This window comes from Sus scrofa, chromosome 9 (assembly GCF_054392235.1).
Source record: "Sus scrofa isolate SSC_HxYL_T2T_F1_AM1 chromosome 9, Sscrofa_HxYL_maternal_Yorkshire_Landrace_v2.0, whole genome shotgun sequence".
NCBI classification, from domain to species: Eukaryota; Metazoa; Chordata; class Mammalia; order Artiodactyla; family Suidae; genus Sus; species Sus scrofa.
Window position 1 is genome coordinate 107,370,331 of NC_139391.1, and position 18,557 is coordinate 107,388,887.

The 18,557-nt window shown below is 41.1% G+C and overlaps 2 protein-coding genes and 2 long non-coding RNA genes across 11 annotated transcripts in view; 3 read left to right on the forward strand and 1 right to left on the reverse strand.

The window, feature by feature from the left end:
• The window catches only part of PTPN12 (protein tyrosine phosphatase non-receptor type 12), an 83,075-nt gene extending 76,878 nt beyond the window's left edge, over window positions 1–6,197 (reverse strand). For 2 of the 4 annotated variants that reach the window (XM_021102555.2, XM_021102553.2), the window contains exon 1: window positions 5,832–6,197. In XM_021102555.2, coding sequence (XP_020958214.1) covers window positions 5,832–5,930 — 99 coding nt within the window. In that variant the 5' untranslated portion in view covers window positions 5,931–6,197. Of the gene's footprint in view, window positions 1–1,288; window positions 1,425–5,330; window positions 5,614–5,831 lie in introns of those variants that run through there. The other 2 variants (XM_084977429.1, XM_084977430.1) reach the window with 2 other exon arrangements.
• LOC146400068 (uncharacterized) lies at window positions 1,815–5,572 on the forward strand. The gene is made up of 2 exons (XR_014816097.1): window positions 1,815–4,962; window positions 5,067–5,572. It is a non-coding gene; the product is annotated as an uncharacterized LOC146400068 (long non-coding RNA).
• Window positions 6,198–6,545: 348 nt separating the features above from the next.
• GSAP (gamma-secretase activating protein) overlaps window positions 6,546–18,557 on the forward strand; it is a 220,991-nt gene continuing 208,979 nt past the window's right edge. For all 5 annotated transcript variants that reach the window (XM_084977406.1, XM_084977413.1, XM_084977410.1 and 2 more), the window contains exons 1-2: window positions 6,546–6,831; window positions 7,553–7,608. In XM_084977406.1, the coding sequence (XP_084833532.1) occupies window positions 7,569–7,608 (40 nt within the window). In that variant the 5' untranslated portion in view covers window positions 6,546–6,831; window positions 7,553–7,568. The remainder of the gene's footprint in view (window positions 6,832–7,552; window positions 7,609–18,557) is intronic.
• LOC146400069 (uncharacterized) lies at window positions 10,906–15,402 on the forward strand. Its single transcript, XR_014816109.1, has 2 exons — window positions 10,906–11,409; window positions 12,828–15,402. It is a non-coding gene; the product is annotated as an uncharacterized LOC146400069 (long non-coding RNA).

Sequence of the window (18,557 nt, forward strand, 5' to 3'; positions counted from 1 at the left end):
GTACAGATTTTCAGCTTTTCACCAGAACCTATCTGAATGATATAACTGACGGTTCAGAGTAAAGCAAATGGGGTGATGTGGGGACAGCTGGAGGTGAAGAAACTGCTGGACTGTTCAAAAGCATGTCTATTTTAACACCTGCCCACTTGCCCTTGTAATCCTAACAACTAAAGAAGCATAGATTCAAAAACCTTCACAGCCTGATCCCTACCTGGCTCTCTCAACACCATATTAGTGTTTACAATGCCTTGCTTCACAGGTTCTCAAAATAGGGTCCAGAGACGGCCTACTCCCAGAGCATTTCCGAGTCCATAAAGTGAAAACTCTCTCCCTAATAGTACTAAGTTACGCTTCTTTATCTGTATATGCAAATACACAGACTTTAGTACCATAATTTATTACTTTCAGTCTCTTTAGTGGAAGCTACATGACATGAAACTGTGAAATGTGACAATGCAACAGTACGAATACAACACATAGGAGAATCCAGCTCTCTTCTATTAAGCCAGACAGTAGAGAAATTTGCAAAAACATAAAAATGTTTCTCACCACTCATTTTTTATTTTGAATATTACTTGTCATAAAATATAGTATAAAATATCTATTTTAATTTCTAATACAGTAAGCAAACAAAAGTGCTTGGAGGTCCTTACTAATTTTTAAGAGTGTAAAAAACTCTTGAAATCAAAAGGTATGAGAACTGCTATATGAGTTATAGCAGATTTTATCTACCACTCCCTAAATGTGCTCAACTTCAAAACCTCCATCCTTTTGCACGGTGATGCACCTTCCATCATTTGCCTAGTCCCAGCCAGGTCCTAAGGACCTCAGGTGCATCCTGGAGGAACAGGATAAAAAGAATTGGCTTTGAAGTCAGGCAAGATAATTACTATGTTTCCTCATCCATAAAATATAGGTTCTATCTACCTCATAAATTGCTATGTAAAATAAGACACAGTGCAAAATATCTGGCACAATGTTTAACATATATTAAGGATGAAAAAATGTTAATTTTCTTTCTACTTAAAATAATTTATAAGATCACAAACACTACTGCAGTAAAATTAAAAAATATAATTATTTAATCATTACAAAGCAAACTGGTTGTTTTAGGCAGTTCTGTCAGGATTACTATTTGTAGAGCAGATGGTTTCATGTAATAAATCCCCTGAAATGCATTAAACTACTATGGTAGTTCTGCAGTTACTTTTGATTGATAAATTAAGTTCAGATTAACGTATCAGTTATTTAAAACAGCATTTTAACATAAGAATGCTTGCTATAATACCTCAGTTTAGCCTTAGGAAAAATGTCCAAAAATCTTCTCTTCCCAGTTTCACAAAAACTACTAGAAGTCACACCTCTGCTGCATCCTGTTTTTTAAATACTCCGAGTCCACTCATTAAATTTTTCTTTTCATCTACCTAAGTGGAAAGAGAACTGGTTTTTAAACTGAAACTCTCATATCTGTTTGTAGCTTAAGAGTCATCTTTTACAATTTTTAATACACAAGTGTCTAATACACATTAGGTAACTTAAGCCTGACCAGAGTAAATCTACTTATTGTTTCCTACTTTAGTTAGATATGACAAAGCTTTAAGAAGCAAAAGAAAAGTATTAAAAACAAAAGCCTAGATAGCTTTTTCCTTCTATCCTTAGTTTAATCTGTAATTAACTACATAAATTAGCCATTTGAGAATATACAGACAGCACAATTTGTTAGATGAAGCCCCAAAATATCAGTTTCAGACTTCAGTCCTGTGAAGTAGGTAGCATTTTTCTTCTTTTAAAGATGAAAGAACTCAGTCATCCCATTTTCTTTTCTTTTCTTTTCTTTTTTTGTCTTTTTAAGGCGGCACCCAAGGCAGATGAAGGTTCCCAGGCTAGGTAGGGGTCGAATCCAAGCTACAGCTGCCGGCTTACACCACAGCCACAGCAACGCAGGATCCTTAACCCACTGAGCAAGGCCAGGGATCGAACCTGCATCCTCATGGATACTAGTCAGGTTCTTTAACCACTGAGCCACAATGGGAACTCCCTCTTTCTTTTAAATGGCCTGCCCAAGGTCAGAAACTAGCCAACGGCAGAGATGGGAGCAAAACCCAGGTCTGTCAAACGTAAATGTGCACCACCCTATCTTACACATTTACTAGTCATGATCACTGTCTGCCACCTCATACAGAGACTAAAAGGCCAGACAGTTGAGATCAAGTTCTGGATCTGCCACAGATTACCTGTTTAACCATCAACTTGTAAAGTAATTATTTTGGTGCCTAGTTTACACCATTTCAATACCTTACTTTTTCTCCTCTTTCTCATGATGGAAGGCACAACAGGCCAAAGCCAATAATAGACAAGTCAGAGTAGTTAGTGGCAGATGGAAAAATTTCTATCTGTACTAGTTATCAAGATATTCAACTTAAAGCAAGACACCATTTTTCAACCATCAAATGATCAAAGATCAAGATAATTATATGAACACTCATATATTAGTGACAGTTGAATAAACTGATACTTCTTCAAAAAGTTATTCAAAAATATATATTAAATGTTTACATCCTTTAGCCTAGTACTTACACTACTGGAAGATATCTTATGTAATTATCCAAAATGAAGGTTTATGCATGTGTTCATTACAGAATTAATAATACATAATAGCAGAAAATAAATGGTCTAAACATTTGACCACGGGAAAATAGTTAAGCGATAAAATAGTGGCCAGATGAAATATTATATAGCCACCTATATATTTATATATTTATAAATGGAAAACACTTACCAAACATTAAGTTAGAAAAATAACCCAAGAATGTGTGTGTGTGTGTATTTTTTTTTAAGGGCCACACCTGCAAGCATATGGAGGTTCCCAGGCTAGGGGCTGAATCAGAGCTACAGCTGCCGACCTACACCACAGCCACAGCAATGCCAGATCCGAGCCATATCTCTGAACCACACCTCAGCTCATGGCAACGTCAGATCCTTAACCCACTGAGCAATGCCAGGGATTGAACCTGCATCATCATGGTTCCTAGTTGGATTCATTTCCGCTGAGCCATGACAGGAACTCCTAACCCAAGAATATTAAATGGTATATTTAAGTATGGTCACAGAGAAGCATTAAATACATTAATGGGAGTTCCCTGGTGGCCTAGATTAAGGATTCGGCATTGTCACTGCTGTGGCTTTGGTTGGATCCCTGGCCAGGGAACTTCTGAATGCTGTGGGCAGGGCGGGGGAAAAAAAAAAAATTAACAGAAATAGCCTTTGCGTGATGGGAAAGTTGCACAGATTTGAAAGAGCACAGTTTGAATGCCCATTCCACTTTCCTAAAGGTAAGGCATTCTTAATTGTTATTCTATAATTTCCAAATCTGAAACAGTGAACTTTATCCCTTTACAAATGAATAGGGTTATAATGGCTAGATTATCTTTAAGGCTCAATTCTAAAATGCTAAAATTTAAAACTGCATTTTAATCCAGTCAGAATTTAAGAACAGAAAAGTTAGACTCTATCAGCTCTTCCATGGCAGAGAGGATATAGTTTCCCTCCAGCCTTCTAGTCAAGGGAAAAGACAGCAACAACCAGCAGCCTTAATTATATCTACAGCTTATCAAGTCACGGAATAAAGAAAGCAAGCACTATAAAAGAACAGCCTTAGTCATCAAATCATGTAGAATCACCTAGCTATCCCAGAAGAAAAAGGAAACTCATTTAGTCCTAGAGAAAAGAAATCTCCAATAGGAATCCCTGACTCATCCCCAAAGCATGAACCCTAAGGCCACTTCCCCTGCACAGGAGTTCAGAGACTGAGCATTTGTCCTGATGGCCTGCATTTCCAAACAATGCTCCTTCCTGACAGGATAGGCTCCTGGATAGCAAGAAGACTAGCATGGAGAGGAAAAGTGGCCAGGGACCACATCACCTCTTCTTCCATAACCAAAACAAGATTGTAATTAGTCTGAAACATATAACATATTCTAAGTTAATATTTTTTTCTATTTTTGCTAGAGAGTCAAAAGGGGACTCCATTCAATTACTGTGGTATCATTCCAAAAATAGCAACACATTCAAAATTCTCAGAGGTAAGAGGGAAAAATGTCCTCTTTTCCTTAACCTTCTCAGATCAAAAACTTGTTTTTCAAAATACATGGGCTAAATAACAAGCGAAAAATGTTTAAAATAGGCATAAATTATTTAATCAATATTTTTTTCCACCTTGAAAAGATACTATGGAAACCTACCTCCTAGCCTCTATTATTGGTCTAGGGAGGAGGGAATCAACAAAGCTCAACAATACTGTTACAATATTGTGTAAGGTCAGGGATCTTATATATATATAGGTGTTAACAATTTTAACATTAAAAATTTACTAGATTGGAGTTTCTTTAAAATGTGAAAAGGCATTTTAGTACTAAAAGCCATTTCACCTGCACCTTGTAAACAATTAAACTGTACTTTGAAACAAAAAACAAGTCAACGTTTGCTGCTCAGTCCTTTTTATAGACATAAACTATGTATCCTTTTTACGATCCACAATTTCAGACTTAAGTGATTATTCTTCGTGTATCTAGCCCCGGAGCAAAATTTTCCCTAGCGTATTTCCCATTCCCAAACTCCGCCAAGTCTAAGGAGCAACCACTTCCCAAAGTCCCACTTCCTTTTCCATTCCCCAGACCTCCAGGGTTTCCAACGCCCCAGTCTTGCGCAACATCCGCAGGAGCAGCAGCCGCAACCACCGCCTCCTAAACCGAGAAACAACCCTAAAGGGAACATTGTCCAGCAGAAAAATAAAGGGGGGGGGGGGGTAATGGAGGAAGTCGACTTCTGGTCCCACGCCTTCGGTTCTGACCCCATCACAGTGATGACCCAAGAGCAATTTCACGCACAAGACTTTTAACCTCGTCTCCAGCCCGCCAGCACAAGCAGAGGGCGGAAGCGGTGGGAAGGGGGGTTAGGATGGGGGTAGGCCTCGGAGGTTATCTCCCAGTTCAGGGCTTCGGCCCTTACCGTCGCCTCCGCCCCACCAGGACTATTGTTCCCAAGTTCCCCACCCCCACCCCGGATAGGAAGTGATAGTCACATCCCCTCCGCCTTCAGCAATATCCCCTAGGGAGTCTGAAGTAGGCTTCAGGATAACCACCCCCGCCTCTACACATACACTTTACCCCCTCGACCTCAAGTCACGCTGACCCCAACACCATCTCAAACCAGGGTCTCAAGCGACGAGACGGGTAAAAAGAAATTGAGTAAACCAAGAGATTTCTTTCGAGCAATCCTTTCCCATGCGTTGGAGATAATAATTGCCAGTCCAGAAACGGCAAAAGTCCTACCTTGCCCACTTCTGAGCCCAGCTTGAGCAAAGGGACCCCGTGAGTTAATTGCAATCTTAATAGCCACGTTCTGCCGTCAGCCAAGATCGCTCTCCTCCCTGCCTCGACCCTCCCAGCAGGGGCGGTCTGGACGGGGAGGTGAGGAAAGACTAGCCCCCCGGCCTGCACCTCATTCGCCTCGGGCTCCCGGCCCGAGAAACAATAGGTGGTCGCGGGCGGCGGTGCTGAGTGCGGGCTCGGCCGGCCGCCTCTCCCTTCGCGTCCCAGACGCCGGCGGAAAGGGACGCGATCGCGGGAAGAGAGGAAAGGAGGCCGAGGGGCGGAGGCGATCTCACCTCCCGCTGGCCTCCGAGACCACCCGGCCTTTGGAGCTGGTGCGCGCCGCCTCCGCCCCTCTCCTTACAGCCGCACACAAAGCACTGGCGGCCCGGGCCGGCTGGGCAAGGCGGCAGTGGGCTCCGGTGCCGGCGAAAGGAGGCGACAGCGAGGGGAGGGACTCACCATGAAGTCCCGGGCGAAGTTGTCCTCCCCATTGTGATCCGGACTCTTCATGGCCTGGACCCTCTGGATGAATTTCCTCAGGATCTCCACTTGCTCCATCCTCCCGCGTCCCCCCGGCTGCGGTCGCCGGCCCCCCCGCCGCCCGCCCGCCCGGCGCAGAGCCCGCTCAGTCTTCCCCAGCTCGCTCCCCCAGCCCGTCCCCTCCCTCCCGACCCCCGCCGCTCCCTACTCCTCCTCTTTGCCCGAGGCAGCGGCAGCGGCAGCGGCAGCGGCGGCCGGCTCCTGATCCTACAACTTGCAGGAGCAGCCGCCGCTCTCCCACAGTACGAGGCGAGCCGCTGCGGCTAGCGCCAACCCCAACCCCCTGCGTGCCCCATCCTCCTTCCCCGCCCTCCTCCAGCTCCGTCGGAGACGCCGCCACCGCCTTAGGAACACGGCTCTCCGATCGCCCTGCCCCCCCCAACCCCTTCCCGGTTCCTCCTTCCCTCCCTCCCCACAAGCAGCAGCAGCCGCAGCCGCCTCTCCCCACGGGCGCGCTCCCGCCGCCACCCAGACGCGCGGCCCCGTGCCGCGGCTCCGCCCCTGGCGCGACGCCGCGCCTAGCCGCCCCCGCAGTCCACGCCCCGGAGCCCGCCCCGCGGGCTCTGGCCGGGCTAGGAGTGGCTGGAAGAAGCTTCGGCAGTCGGCTGGGAGACTTGACTCCACTTCCGGGGCGTGGTCCCACCCCGGCAGCTAGTAGGTCTGAGGAGCGCTAGAATGAGGGTGTTAGGCTAAATGGCAAGCCCTAGTCAGTTGGAGTAGGACTTGAGTTGGAAATTACGGTCTCACTGCTTACTAGTGCGAAAAGCACATTTCTAGAGTGCTTCGCCGTCGCCGCCAGCCTTGAGTTGGGACTACAAGTCCGGGTTCTCAGGAGTCCAGGAATGGGGGCGGGAGAGGGCGTTGTGGGAAGAGTGGCATGCTGGGAACTGTAGTAGCGTTGACTCCACGTTCGCTGCAGGTATGTCTTCATCTTAAGGTTGACTGCAGTTAGACGTTGGCACTTTGGGTAATGACCAAGGCCAAGAGAAGCGAAATGCTTCTTCAGTGACAGGACTTAACCCTTTTGCAGTTGTGTTTAAACCCTGCCGAGTGAGCGCCTGAAGTGCGGGGTGCGTCCTAATACATACCACGCATGTGATAGGCACTCAGTGTTTGCTGAATTGAAAGGATTTTTTCTTGCCTTTATATTCGCAGCACCTCGGAACTGAATAATAGGCTTTTCTTCGTAGAATGCATCGTCGTGAATTTTCTAGTAATCCGAGATTATCCACCCTAAAGAAAGTGAATTTCCCAAGGTCTGCCCGCATACTCTTAGCAGAGCCCAAACTAGAACTCAAATCCTTTTTCCTTCCCTACAACACCATATTGCCTCTGACTCTAAGGAGCATTAAGCTTGTGATAATGTGACAGAAGTGAAGTATTTGATTCATGGACTTCCTTTGGTCACTTAGGCCCACAAACAATGTTTTTTACAGGTCGATTGGTCAGGCAATCTGGATAAAAATAGAACATATCAGTGGTAGGTCCCTTTTTCCAGATGAATGTTTAGAAGCATCGTGGAATTTAATGATACTCCTTGACGAAAACAAGTATGAGTAACAAGATCCAACTTCTTATTTGTTTTAAAGAAGAATATTTCTCTCTGAAAGAATACAACTGATATCCACTTTTCTTCTTAGAAATAACCACTTCCAGATGTGTCCTTCCAAATGTCTTCCTATGCATTTATATACAGGTATGTGCATATAAAACGATACAGTTTTGTCCTGTATTATAAAAATTAACTTAGAGAAATAGTTTGATTTCTAAGGCAAGCTTTATTTGAAACTAGGGGCCTGGAATATTTTACTTTGTTCAGATTACTGAGACTGGATTTGAGATAAGTTTCACTGGATATGAGATAAGATCAAGAGCTGGGTTTGATCTGCTACCAATATAGCACACCATAGGGTACCCTATTCCTCCAGAACTAGGAGAGAAATTAGCCTCTAGGCAAAGAATTGGGCAGATGATCAAGATTACCTCTACTTTGATTTGTCAAAAAGAATGCACCAATTAGGTGATGATTGTTAAAGGCTAAATGCTGGACAAGCTATAAAACAGCCTAGTGACAGTCAGGTGGGAAGTGTTATTTGTTGGAATTATTGAGTCCTATTTTGGCTAGTGTTTTTGAGTCTTTTTTTTTTTTTAACTTTCACTGTGAGCTTCTCTCTCACAACACGACTGTTTTTTGAGTTATCAGCAGATACCTTTGGCATCTCATGTAGGTTAGGGAAAACAAAAGTAAAGTGCCTTTATGGATTTAGGTTCTTTTGGAAAAACTTTTCTATTTTTAGTGTATTTAGGTCTTGTTTCAATCTACACATATTTTTTGAGCACCTCAAAACATGAGGGGTTTGTGCTGTGTGGGGGCAGGGCAAGATACCAAAAATGTCTCAGAGATGGCTTCTTCTAGAGCTTATAGCTTAGTTCAGGAGACAGGGAAATACACTAAAATCTTAATTCCAATGATTTAATAAATGCCGAATGAGTGATACAGACAATGCGTGTTTTAACAATTCTAAGAAGAGAGAATAATGAACTGGGTTGTCAATACATAGTGATCACAGAGGACCTTAGAAGGATAAGTGAAATTAGGTTTGAATGGAAAGAAGAATTCCCAAGGAAGAGAAGTGATGAAACAATAAGCATGATGATAGCCAAGCAGAAGTTCGGAGCAGAACTTTTGTATATGTGTGAGGGCACTAAAGTAGACTGGGACTGGACTCTGGGGCGCATTCAGTGCCTGGCTGAGGATTTAAACTTGATAATTGTTGTCAGTGGGAGCCACCAAAGGTTTCTGAGTCTAGAAGTGAAATTAGGAAAATACTATTCTGGCACTTTATGGCTGAGTTGTGAAGTAATAAGGGAAGAGAATGGTATGAGTGATATTAGGAGCCAACACATGATACAACAAAACCTGAAACTATGGTCACAGCTCTGCAGTTACAAAGAAACAGGTGGATGTGAAAGAGACTGAAAGACCTCACAGACCTAGGTGATGAACTGGCATAATGGGTAAGAAAGGAGTTAATATTAAAAACGACTGAGATTACCAGATTATAAGAGATCAGGAAGTTTGACAGAACACAAGGCTGTGCATGGTATGGGCAGACAAGGACTTTTGCACAGATGGTGAGAGAAATGGGCAAAGTATCTGCAGAGGCAATTTGGCCATAAATGTATCAAAATGGAAATGTCATGCATGCTGTGACTTAAAAATGTATAGGTAATATTTACAGTTGTATACAAACATATATGATATTTGCAAGCTTACTTGTAATGTCAAGAGTGGAAACCATGTACCTACCTATCAAAAGGGCACTGGTTAAAAAAAATCATATATATTTATCACATATTAACTATAATTAAGTTTTATAAAGCCACTACAAATGAAAAAAATCTATATATATGTTGATATGGAATAAGTCTTGGGGTCTACTTGTTAAATTAGAAAAGCTGGGCACACATTTATTTATAGTATTCTTCCACTTATGTAAAATGAAATGAAGATAAAATCTGGCTAAAATACTTGAATATGCATAGGCTTTTTCTGAGAATACTTCAAAAACTGTTAGCATGATTGCCTCTAAGAGGGCCCGGACCATCTTTGGTAGACACAGACAGCTTCCAACATGTATACCCTGTTATATTTTGAGTGTGTTACAATTTTCCAACAAAATCAAGTCTGTTTAATTTTTAAAAATTTAAACTTTCAATCCAAGTGATAGGAAGAATAGCAGTATCTTTAATAGAAACATGCAAATAAAAAAGGAAGCATTCAAAGAAGACAGATGAATGGCCAAAAAATACATGAAACGATGTTCAACATCACTAATTATTAAAGAGGTTCCTGTTTTGTCTCAATGGTTAACAAACCCAACTAGTAACCATGGGGATGCAGTTTCAATCCCTGGCCTCACTCAGTGGGTTAAGAATTCGGCATTGCCGTGAACTGTGGTATAGGTCGCAGACATGGCTTGGATCCTGTGTTGCTCTGGCTGTGGTGTAGGCCAGCAGCAATAGCTCCAATTTGACCCCTAGCCCGGGAACCTCTATATGCCACAGGTGCAGCACTAAAAAGTGAAAAAAAAAGGAAAGAAATGCAAATCAAAACTACTATGAGAGGAGTTCCTGTTGTGGCTCAGTGGTTAATGAATCCGACTATGAACCGTGAGGTTGCAGGTTCAATCCCTGGCCTTGCTCAGTGGGTTAAGGATCCCTAGTTGCCATGAGCTGTGGTGTAGGTTGCAGACGCAGCTTGGATCCCTCGTTGCTGTGGCTCTGGCGTAGGCTGGCGGCTACAGCTCCGATTGGACCCCTAGCTGGGAACCTCCATATGCCGCTGGATCGGCCCTAAAAATGGCAAAAAGCAAAACAAAACAAAACAAAAAAACCTACTATGAGATATCACCTCATACCAACCAGAATTGCCATCATCAAAAAGTCTACAAACAAAAAATGCTGGAAAGGGTGTGGCAAAAGGGAACTTTTTAACACTGTTGGTGGGAATATAAATTGATACAACCATGATGGAAAACAGTATAGAGATTCCTCAAAACACTAAAAATAGAATTACCATATGATCCAAAAGTCCCACTGCTGGTCATCTATCCAGAGAAAATCATGACTCGAAAAGATACATACACCCCAGTGTTCATTGCAGCACTATATACGATAGCCAGGACATGGAAGCAATCTAAATGTCCATCGACAGAGGAGTGGATAAAGAAGATGTTGCACATAAATACACTGGAATGTTACTCAGCCCTAAAAAGAATTAAATAATGCCATTTGCAGCAACTTGGATGGACCTAGAAATTATCATGCTAGGTGAAGTTAGTCAGACAGACACAAACATCGTATGCTATCACTTACATGTAGAAAAGAATACAGTGAACTTCTTTGCAGAACAGAAACAGACTCACAGGCTTTAAAAAACTTCTGGATCCCATAGGAGACAGATTGAGGAGGGAGGGATGGACTAGGAGTTTGGGATGGAGATATTTTAAAATTAGGTTGTGATGATGGTTGTACAACCATAAATATAATAAAATTTATTGAATTAAAAAAAAAAGAAAAAAGGAAGCAGATCTTGTATGGGTGATGTTTTGAAATGGCACAGGCTAAGTTTCAGAATGCCCACCTACTTATGCCGTAGTTCTCAAGGAACTTGATTGCCCTGCCCATCCTCAGCCACAGCCAAGGGTTTGGACACTTGGCCCAAGTTACCTAATCCATGTGGACTGGCCAGCAGCCTGTGGCCTGGTGTAGGAACATGATCTGGGACTATCAGTTTTTACTCTTAAGACTTAGAAACCTAGAAAGAAAAACCTAGAAAAAAACTTAATAACCTTAAGTCATCAAGCAGCAAGGGCAGAAGCTAAATGTCAAGTGGTCGAACTAGGGCTTTGACAAGCTGAAGCCTTGTGAGAAGAATATAAGAAAGTATGAAGAATCTGGCTAGTCAAGAAAGGAGTCTCTGGGAGTTCCTGTCGTGGCACATCGGAAACGAATCTGACTAGGAGCCATGAAGTTGTGGGTTCGATTCCTAGGCTTGCTTAGTGGGTTAAGGATCCGGTGTTGCCGTGAGCTGTAGCGTAGGTCATGGATTCGGCTCAGATCCTGTGTTGCTGTGGCTGTGGCATAGGCCAGCAGCCATACCTCCGATTTGACCCCTTGTCTGGGAACTTCCGCATGCCATGAGTGCAGCCCTAAAAAGACAAAAAAAAAAAAAAAAAAAAAAAGAAGGAAAGAAAGAAAGAAAGGAATCCTTTAAATTCCCTAGTGTCTCAGCAGGTTAGGGATCTGGCATTATCACTGCTATAGCTCTGGTTACTGGTGTGATGGATTTGATCCCTGACCTGGGAACTTCTACTTGCCAAAAAAGGGAAGGAGCCTTAAGCCAGCATGCAGAGATAGTTAGAGATGTCTCCTTGTACCGTGTGGCCCTAGGAGAGGTGGGGAGACTCTCTGGAGCAGTTTGTCTTCCTTATAACTTTTGAGGACAGGTTCAGTTGACATTTATTCCAGAAGATTGTTCTGCTTTTCCTAAAACAGAATAGGGCAATGATGAAGAGCATAGGCTCTGAATGAGAAAAATGAAGGTTCAAAAACCCATTCCATTTCTTACTCAGGGCAAATCACTTAACCTCAGTAAGCCTGTTTCATCCTCTAGGAAAGCCGGCTGGTGCTGTCATCATGAGGTGCGTTTCAGAATTAGTGTTCTACATATTACACTTGCTCATAGAAAACAAAATAAGAACTGGTTAAACAAAGAATGAATGATTTCCAGACCTTTTACTTTTTTACCCTCCGTCTTTTCTTTAAGGTCTTTCCCTACTCAATGGCCTCTTTCACTCTGGGTAAACACATGAGGGATGAGAAAAAAGCCAAATACCATTTTCAAAAACCTCCCTTCTTCTTAGTACTTTCGTGAAGGTTTGAGTGGGAGTTTAAAACTAATAATCCAAAAGAGGATTCAGGATTATATATCTGTTTCATATTCACAGTATCCCTTCCCTTTCTAGCTCAAGTAGAAGTAGTGCTTTACATCTATATAGAAGTTTTAACCTTTGGAGTATTGTTGTATCTATTCTTTGTAAAGGCTACCTTTGTTAGGGCTTTCATGGCATTATGGTTCTCTCTTTTCTTTTCTTTTTTTTTTTTTTTTTGTCTTTTTGTCTTTTTTTTGTTGTTGTTGTTGTTGTTGCTATTTCTTGGGCCGCTCCCGCGGCATATGGAGGTTCCCAGGCTAGGGGTTGAGTCGGAGCTGTAGCCACCGGCCTACGCCAGAGCCACAGCAACTCGGGATCCGAGCCGCGTCTGCAACCTACACCACAGCTCACAGCAACGCCGGATCGTTAACCCACTGAGCAAGGGCAGGGACCGAACCCGCAACCTCATGGTTCCTAGTCGGATTCGTTAACCACTGCGCCACGACGGGAACTCCAGGTTCTCTCTTTTCTTAACAACCCTGGGAAGTAATTTGTCCTCATTAATAGATGAAAAGCTAAATAAAACATAGGCGTGAACATGACTAGCTCATGTAAAAAGCAAATGTCAGGTACATGGCCAGAAGCCACAGGTCCTGAGTTTCCAGGTTGTTGCATAAATCAGAGTCACAGTGATTTTATACATGATATAATTTAAGTGAAACTATAGATGAAGAGTCAAACCATTCCTGAGATTCTCCCACAGTTGCATTTCTAATATCACTCTGTCATTTTGTTCTATATCTCTCAGTCTTCTCCATATTCTCAAACTGAAGAGGAATTGCAGCTGGGAAGTTATGGGAGAGTGGGTAAGAAAGGAGGGAGGGAAATTCTTCTCTAGTTTTTTCCTGGTATTCTTTACTCCCTCATTCCTAGACCTAGTCACAGCACCAAAGCTGTTCACCATTTTTTAATATGCGAGTTTAGTGTCAGTATAGGAAATCTAATATAGAGAGAACTGGGAGGCAGGGAAGTATATCATTTTAGTCTAGAGTAGCATAGGATTTTTAGAACAAAGACATCTAAAAATAAAAAGTTTGTAAAGGGTGGATTTTTTTAATAACACATGTTTCAAAAGTTAATATTTCAGAGTTTTTTTTTTTTTCTACACAATACACCCTGGTAATTCTCATAACTCTGTCCTAAAGTAAGCAGGCTGGATACTATCTTCTCCATCTTTTGTTTTGCATTTGAATACTGGTAAGGATAGTAATATCTAAACTTAGAGAAATTAAATGATTTGCCTAAGGTCATATAGATGGCAGGACTGAAACCAAAACCCAAGGGGTTCTCCACTCAGTGAAAGCTTCAGAGTGTTACACAACAAAGGCTAAATAGTATAATAATCAATACTAACTGCAGGAGAATGCTGTAATTAGGTCCACTCTCTTTGATAAATTTTCTATCTTATATTTCTCATTCTTTTAACATTCAAAGAAAAATTAAAATTTTATAAATAACTTCAAAGTCAAATACTATCTGAGCATCTAATTAGTTATCCTTCAACATGATGACATTTAGTTTCTGTATTCAGAAATGGATCATTAACAAGTTCTGTGGCTTATGACTGCACTGTATATAAAAGTCCATCCAGTATATTGATTGGGCTCAGGCCCAACTATCAGCCAAAAGTCTCAAAACATAACAAGCAAAAAATCCTTTCATTCAGTGACTGCTAATATTTTAAATTAAAAACAGAATTTAGACAGAGAGAAACAAATACTGTGTGATTTCACTCATATGTCAAAACTAACAGAAACAAACTCCTAGAAAAAGATATCAGGCATGTGGTTGCCAGAGCCAGATAGTATGGGGAGGTGGAAGTAGAGGAAGGCGGTCAAAAGGCACAAACTTCCAGTTATAATATACATAAGTCCTAAGTATGTAATGTATGATATGATGACTCTAGCTAACACTTGTATAATATATAGGGAAGTTGTAGAAAGAGAGTAGATCCTAAGAGTTCTCATGAAGTGATGGATGTTAGTTGAACCTATTGTGGTAAAAAATTCACAATATATGTAAATCAAGCCATCGTGATGTACACTTTAAACTTATACAGTGAAATATGTCAATTATTTCTCAATAAAACTAGAAAAAATAAACTATGATTCCACTTACATGAAGTATCTAAAATAGTCAAATTCATAGACACATAAAGAAGAATGGTGGTTGCCAGGGTCTGGGAGTAGCAGGAAAAGGGCAGTTATTTAATGGGTATAGAGTTTTGATTTGCAAGATGGGAAAGTTCTGGAGATAGGTTTCATAGCAGTGTGAATATACTTACTATCACTGAACTGTACACTTAAAAGCGTTTACGTGTCTCCTGGAGGGAGGCTTTATACATGCTTGATGCTCTCGTTTTTATGTCTGGTGTCTAATTTGTTGCGGGCGGTGGGGCATGCTGCTATAGCTGCTGTGGATGCCTCTTGACTGCCTGGCTCTGGTAGCCAGGAGACTTGTATTCAAGGAGCTACTCTCAAGGAACATAGGCTTAGTCACTTCATCTGGTCTCTTTCCTGCTGTCTTGCTCCAATTCACCAGTATCACCCAGAAAAGAACTTGTACACTCATTTGGAGCCCTTATTTTTGAATTTTCCATTCAGGAACACTTTCAGATCATCTGGTTGTGGTGGCCAGTGGGGCTTACACTTGTCATCCTCTAGAACTATATATACTTGCTTACATTTAAAAGCTAATGCTTGAGGGTCTAGCTTCTAATCATCCTGAATCTAGGCACTGAGATCCTCCCCTTTGGGACACTGACACATCTTGGCATATCCTCAACTACTAGGACCTGTTAAAAATTTAATAGTCTGCTTGGTCAAGCACAAATTTTTGAGAGATAATTGAGGGGAAATGAAACAACAAATTTCATCACCTACCAGAGGCCATGCCTTCAAGACTGGGAGAGGTGGTTTCATCTACTGTTAAAAGCCAACACAGAGTCACACAAAATGAAGAAGCAGAAGAATAATTTCCAAATGAAAGAAAAAGCTAAAACCTCAGGGAAAAAACCTTAATGAGATGAAGATAAGTAATTTTCCAGATAAAGACTTTAAAGTAATGGTCATAGAAATGCTTACTGAACTGGGGAGGAGAATGGATGAACACCGTGAAACTTCAACAAAGAGATGGAAACTATAAGAAAGTACTAAATAGAAGTCACAGAGCAAAGAATGCAATAAATGAGCTGAAAGGATCAGTCAACTACAAGATAGAGCAGTGGAACTCATCCAATCAGAGGAGCACAATGAAGATAGCTTCAGGAACTTAAGGTACAACAATCAAACAGACTACAAATTAATAACATAGGGCTCCCAGAAGGGGAGGAGGAAAGGGACAGAAATCTTATTTGAACAAATAATGGCTAAATACTTCTCTACTTGAAGAAAGAAACAAACATTCGGATCCAGGAATCCCAGAGTTCCAAATAAGGGAAATCAAGTAAGAGACCCACATACCAAGACACATTGTACTTTAAATGTCAAAAAATAAAGGCAAGAAGAGAATCTTAAAAGTATAAAGAGAAAAATTACTTGCTACATAGACGGGAACCCTTATAAGACTTTTATCAGAGTTTTCAACAGAAACTTTGCAGGCCAGAAGGGAGTTGCACAATATAGTTAAAGTGCTGAAAGAAAAAATTTCCAACTGAGAATACTATACCTGGCAGCAAAGTCTACTCAAAAGTGAAGGAGAGGAGTTCCTGTCATGGCTCAGTGGTTAACGAATAAGACTATGAACCATGAGGTTGTGGGTTCAATCCCTGGCCTCACTCGTGGGTTAAGGATCTGGCATTGCCATGAGCTGTGGGGTAGGTCATAGACACAGTTTGGATCCCGTACTGCTGTGGCTCTGGCGTAGGCCAGATGCTACAGCTCCAATTAGACCCCTAGCCTGGGAACCACCATATGCCATGGGTATTGCCCTAGAAAAAGCCAAAAAAAAAAAAAAAAAAGTGAAGGAGAGATAAGGCATTTTCCAGAAACTCAAGGCTAAAGGAGTTCATCTCCATTAAACTGACCTTACAAGAAACATCAAAGGGACTTCTCTGAGCTGAAAAGAAAGGGTGCTTATTAATAACAAGAATATATATGAAAGAATAAATATCACTAGAAAGGGAAATATGTAGTAAAAATAGTGAACTAATCACTTATAAAGATAGCATGAAGGAGTTCCTGTTGTGGCTCAATGGAAACGAATCTTAATAGGAACCATGAGGTTGCGGGTTTGATCTTTGGCCTTGCTCAGTGGGTTAAGGATCTGGGGTGGCCATGAGCTGTGGTGTAGGTTGCAGATGTGGCTCGGATCCCATGTTTCTGTGGCTCTGGTGTGGGCCAGCGGCTACAACTTCAGTTCGACTGCTAGCCTGGGAACCTCCATATGCCACAGGTACAGCCCTAAAGAGCAAAAAAAAAAAAAAAAAAGATAGCATGAAGATTAAAGATCAAACTAGTAAAAATGACTATGATTACAGTAGTTAAGGGGTACACAAGATAAAAAGATGTAAAATGGCACATTAAAAGCATAAAAGGTGGTGGTGGGGAAGTAATAACAATGAGTTTTATAATAGCATCAAATTTAAGTTGTTATCAACTTTAAAAAGACTTATAAGTTGTTACATGTAAGTTTCATGGTAAAACTCTGTAGTAAATACACAAAAGAAAGAGAATGAAATATAAACATACCACTAAAGAATGTCATAAAACTACAAATGAAGAGAACAGGAGAATAGAAGCACAGAAAGGAGCTACAAAATCAGCAAGAAAACAATTAACGAAATGGCAAAAAGCACATACCTTTCAATAATTAATTTAACTCTAAATGGATTAAATGTTCCAATCAAAATACAGAGTGACTGAATGGTTTTGTGTGTGTGTGTATGTGTGTTTAAAGATCCATCTATATACCTCCTACAAAAAAAAATTGATTTAGATGTAAGGACTCACACAGATTAAAAGAGAAGGTTGGAAAAATATATTCCATGCAAATGGAAACTAAAAGAAAGATGGAATAACTATACTTATATCAGACAAAATAGAACTTAAAAGAAATAATGTAATAAGAGGCAAAGAAGGGCATTACATAATGATAGAGGGGTCATTCCAACCAGAAGATAAAATATTTTTTAAATACCCAACACAGGAGTACCTAAATATCTGAAGCAAATATTAATGTACTAAATGGAGAAATATATAGCAATACAATAATAATAGGGGACTTTAGTACCCTAATTACATCAATGAATGGATAATTCAGGCAGAACATCAATAAGGAAACACGTTGGTCCCAAACAACACATTAGACCACATCGGCTTAACAGATGTTTACAGAACCTTCCATCCAAAAGCAATAGAATACATATTTTTCTCAAGTGCACATGGAACGTTTTCCAATATAGATCATACGTTAGGGCACAAAACAAGTCTTGATAAATTTAAGAGGATCAAAATCATATCAAGCAACTTTTCCAATCACAGTGGTATGAAACTAGAAATTAATAGCATGGAAATTGGAAGTTCTACAAATATATGGAGATTGAACAACCAGTGGGTCAAAGAAGAAACCAAAAGAGAAAAAAGTATCTTGAGACAAGTGAAAATGTATCATACCAAGATTTATAGGATACAGCAAGAGTAGTTATAAGAGGGGAGTTTATAGTGATAAATGCCTACCTCAAGAAATAAGAAAAGTCTCAAACAATCTAATTCCTCTAAACCTTAAGGAATTAGAAAAAGGACAAACCAGGCCCAAAGTGAGTATAAGGAAGGAAGTAGAAAAGATTAGAGCAGGAATAAATTAAAATGACAGAATAGAAGGAATGGAGCTCAACTTCTCTCCTAAAAACCACAAAATTTGTAAGTAAAGGCTGAGCAGTCTTCAACCAAATGGAACAGAAACCTTCAAAAAGATATCCTACTCCAGAAGACAAAGATGAGGCAACATCAGGAGGTAGGAGGGGCAATTACATGATATAAGCAACCCCATACCTCCTGGATGGGAAGCCCCACAGACTGGAAAGTAACTGGTTCACAGAGACTCACCTACAGGAGTGAGAGTTCTGGGCCCCACATCAAACTCCCATGTGCGGGGATCTGGCACTGGAAGAAAGAGCCCCTGGAGGATCTGGCATTGAAGGCCAGTGGGG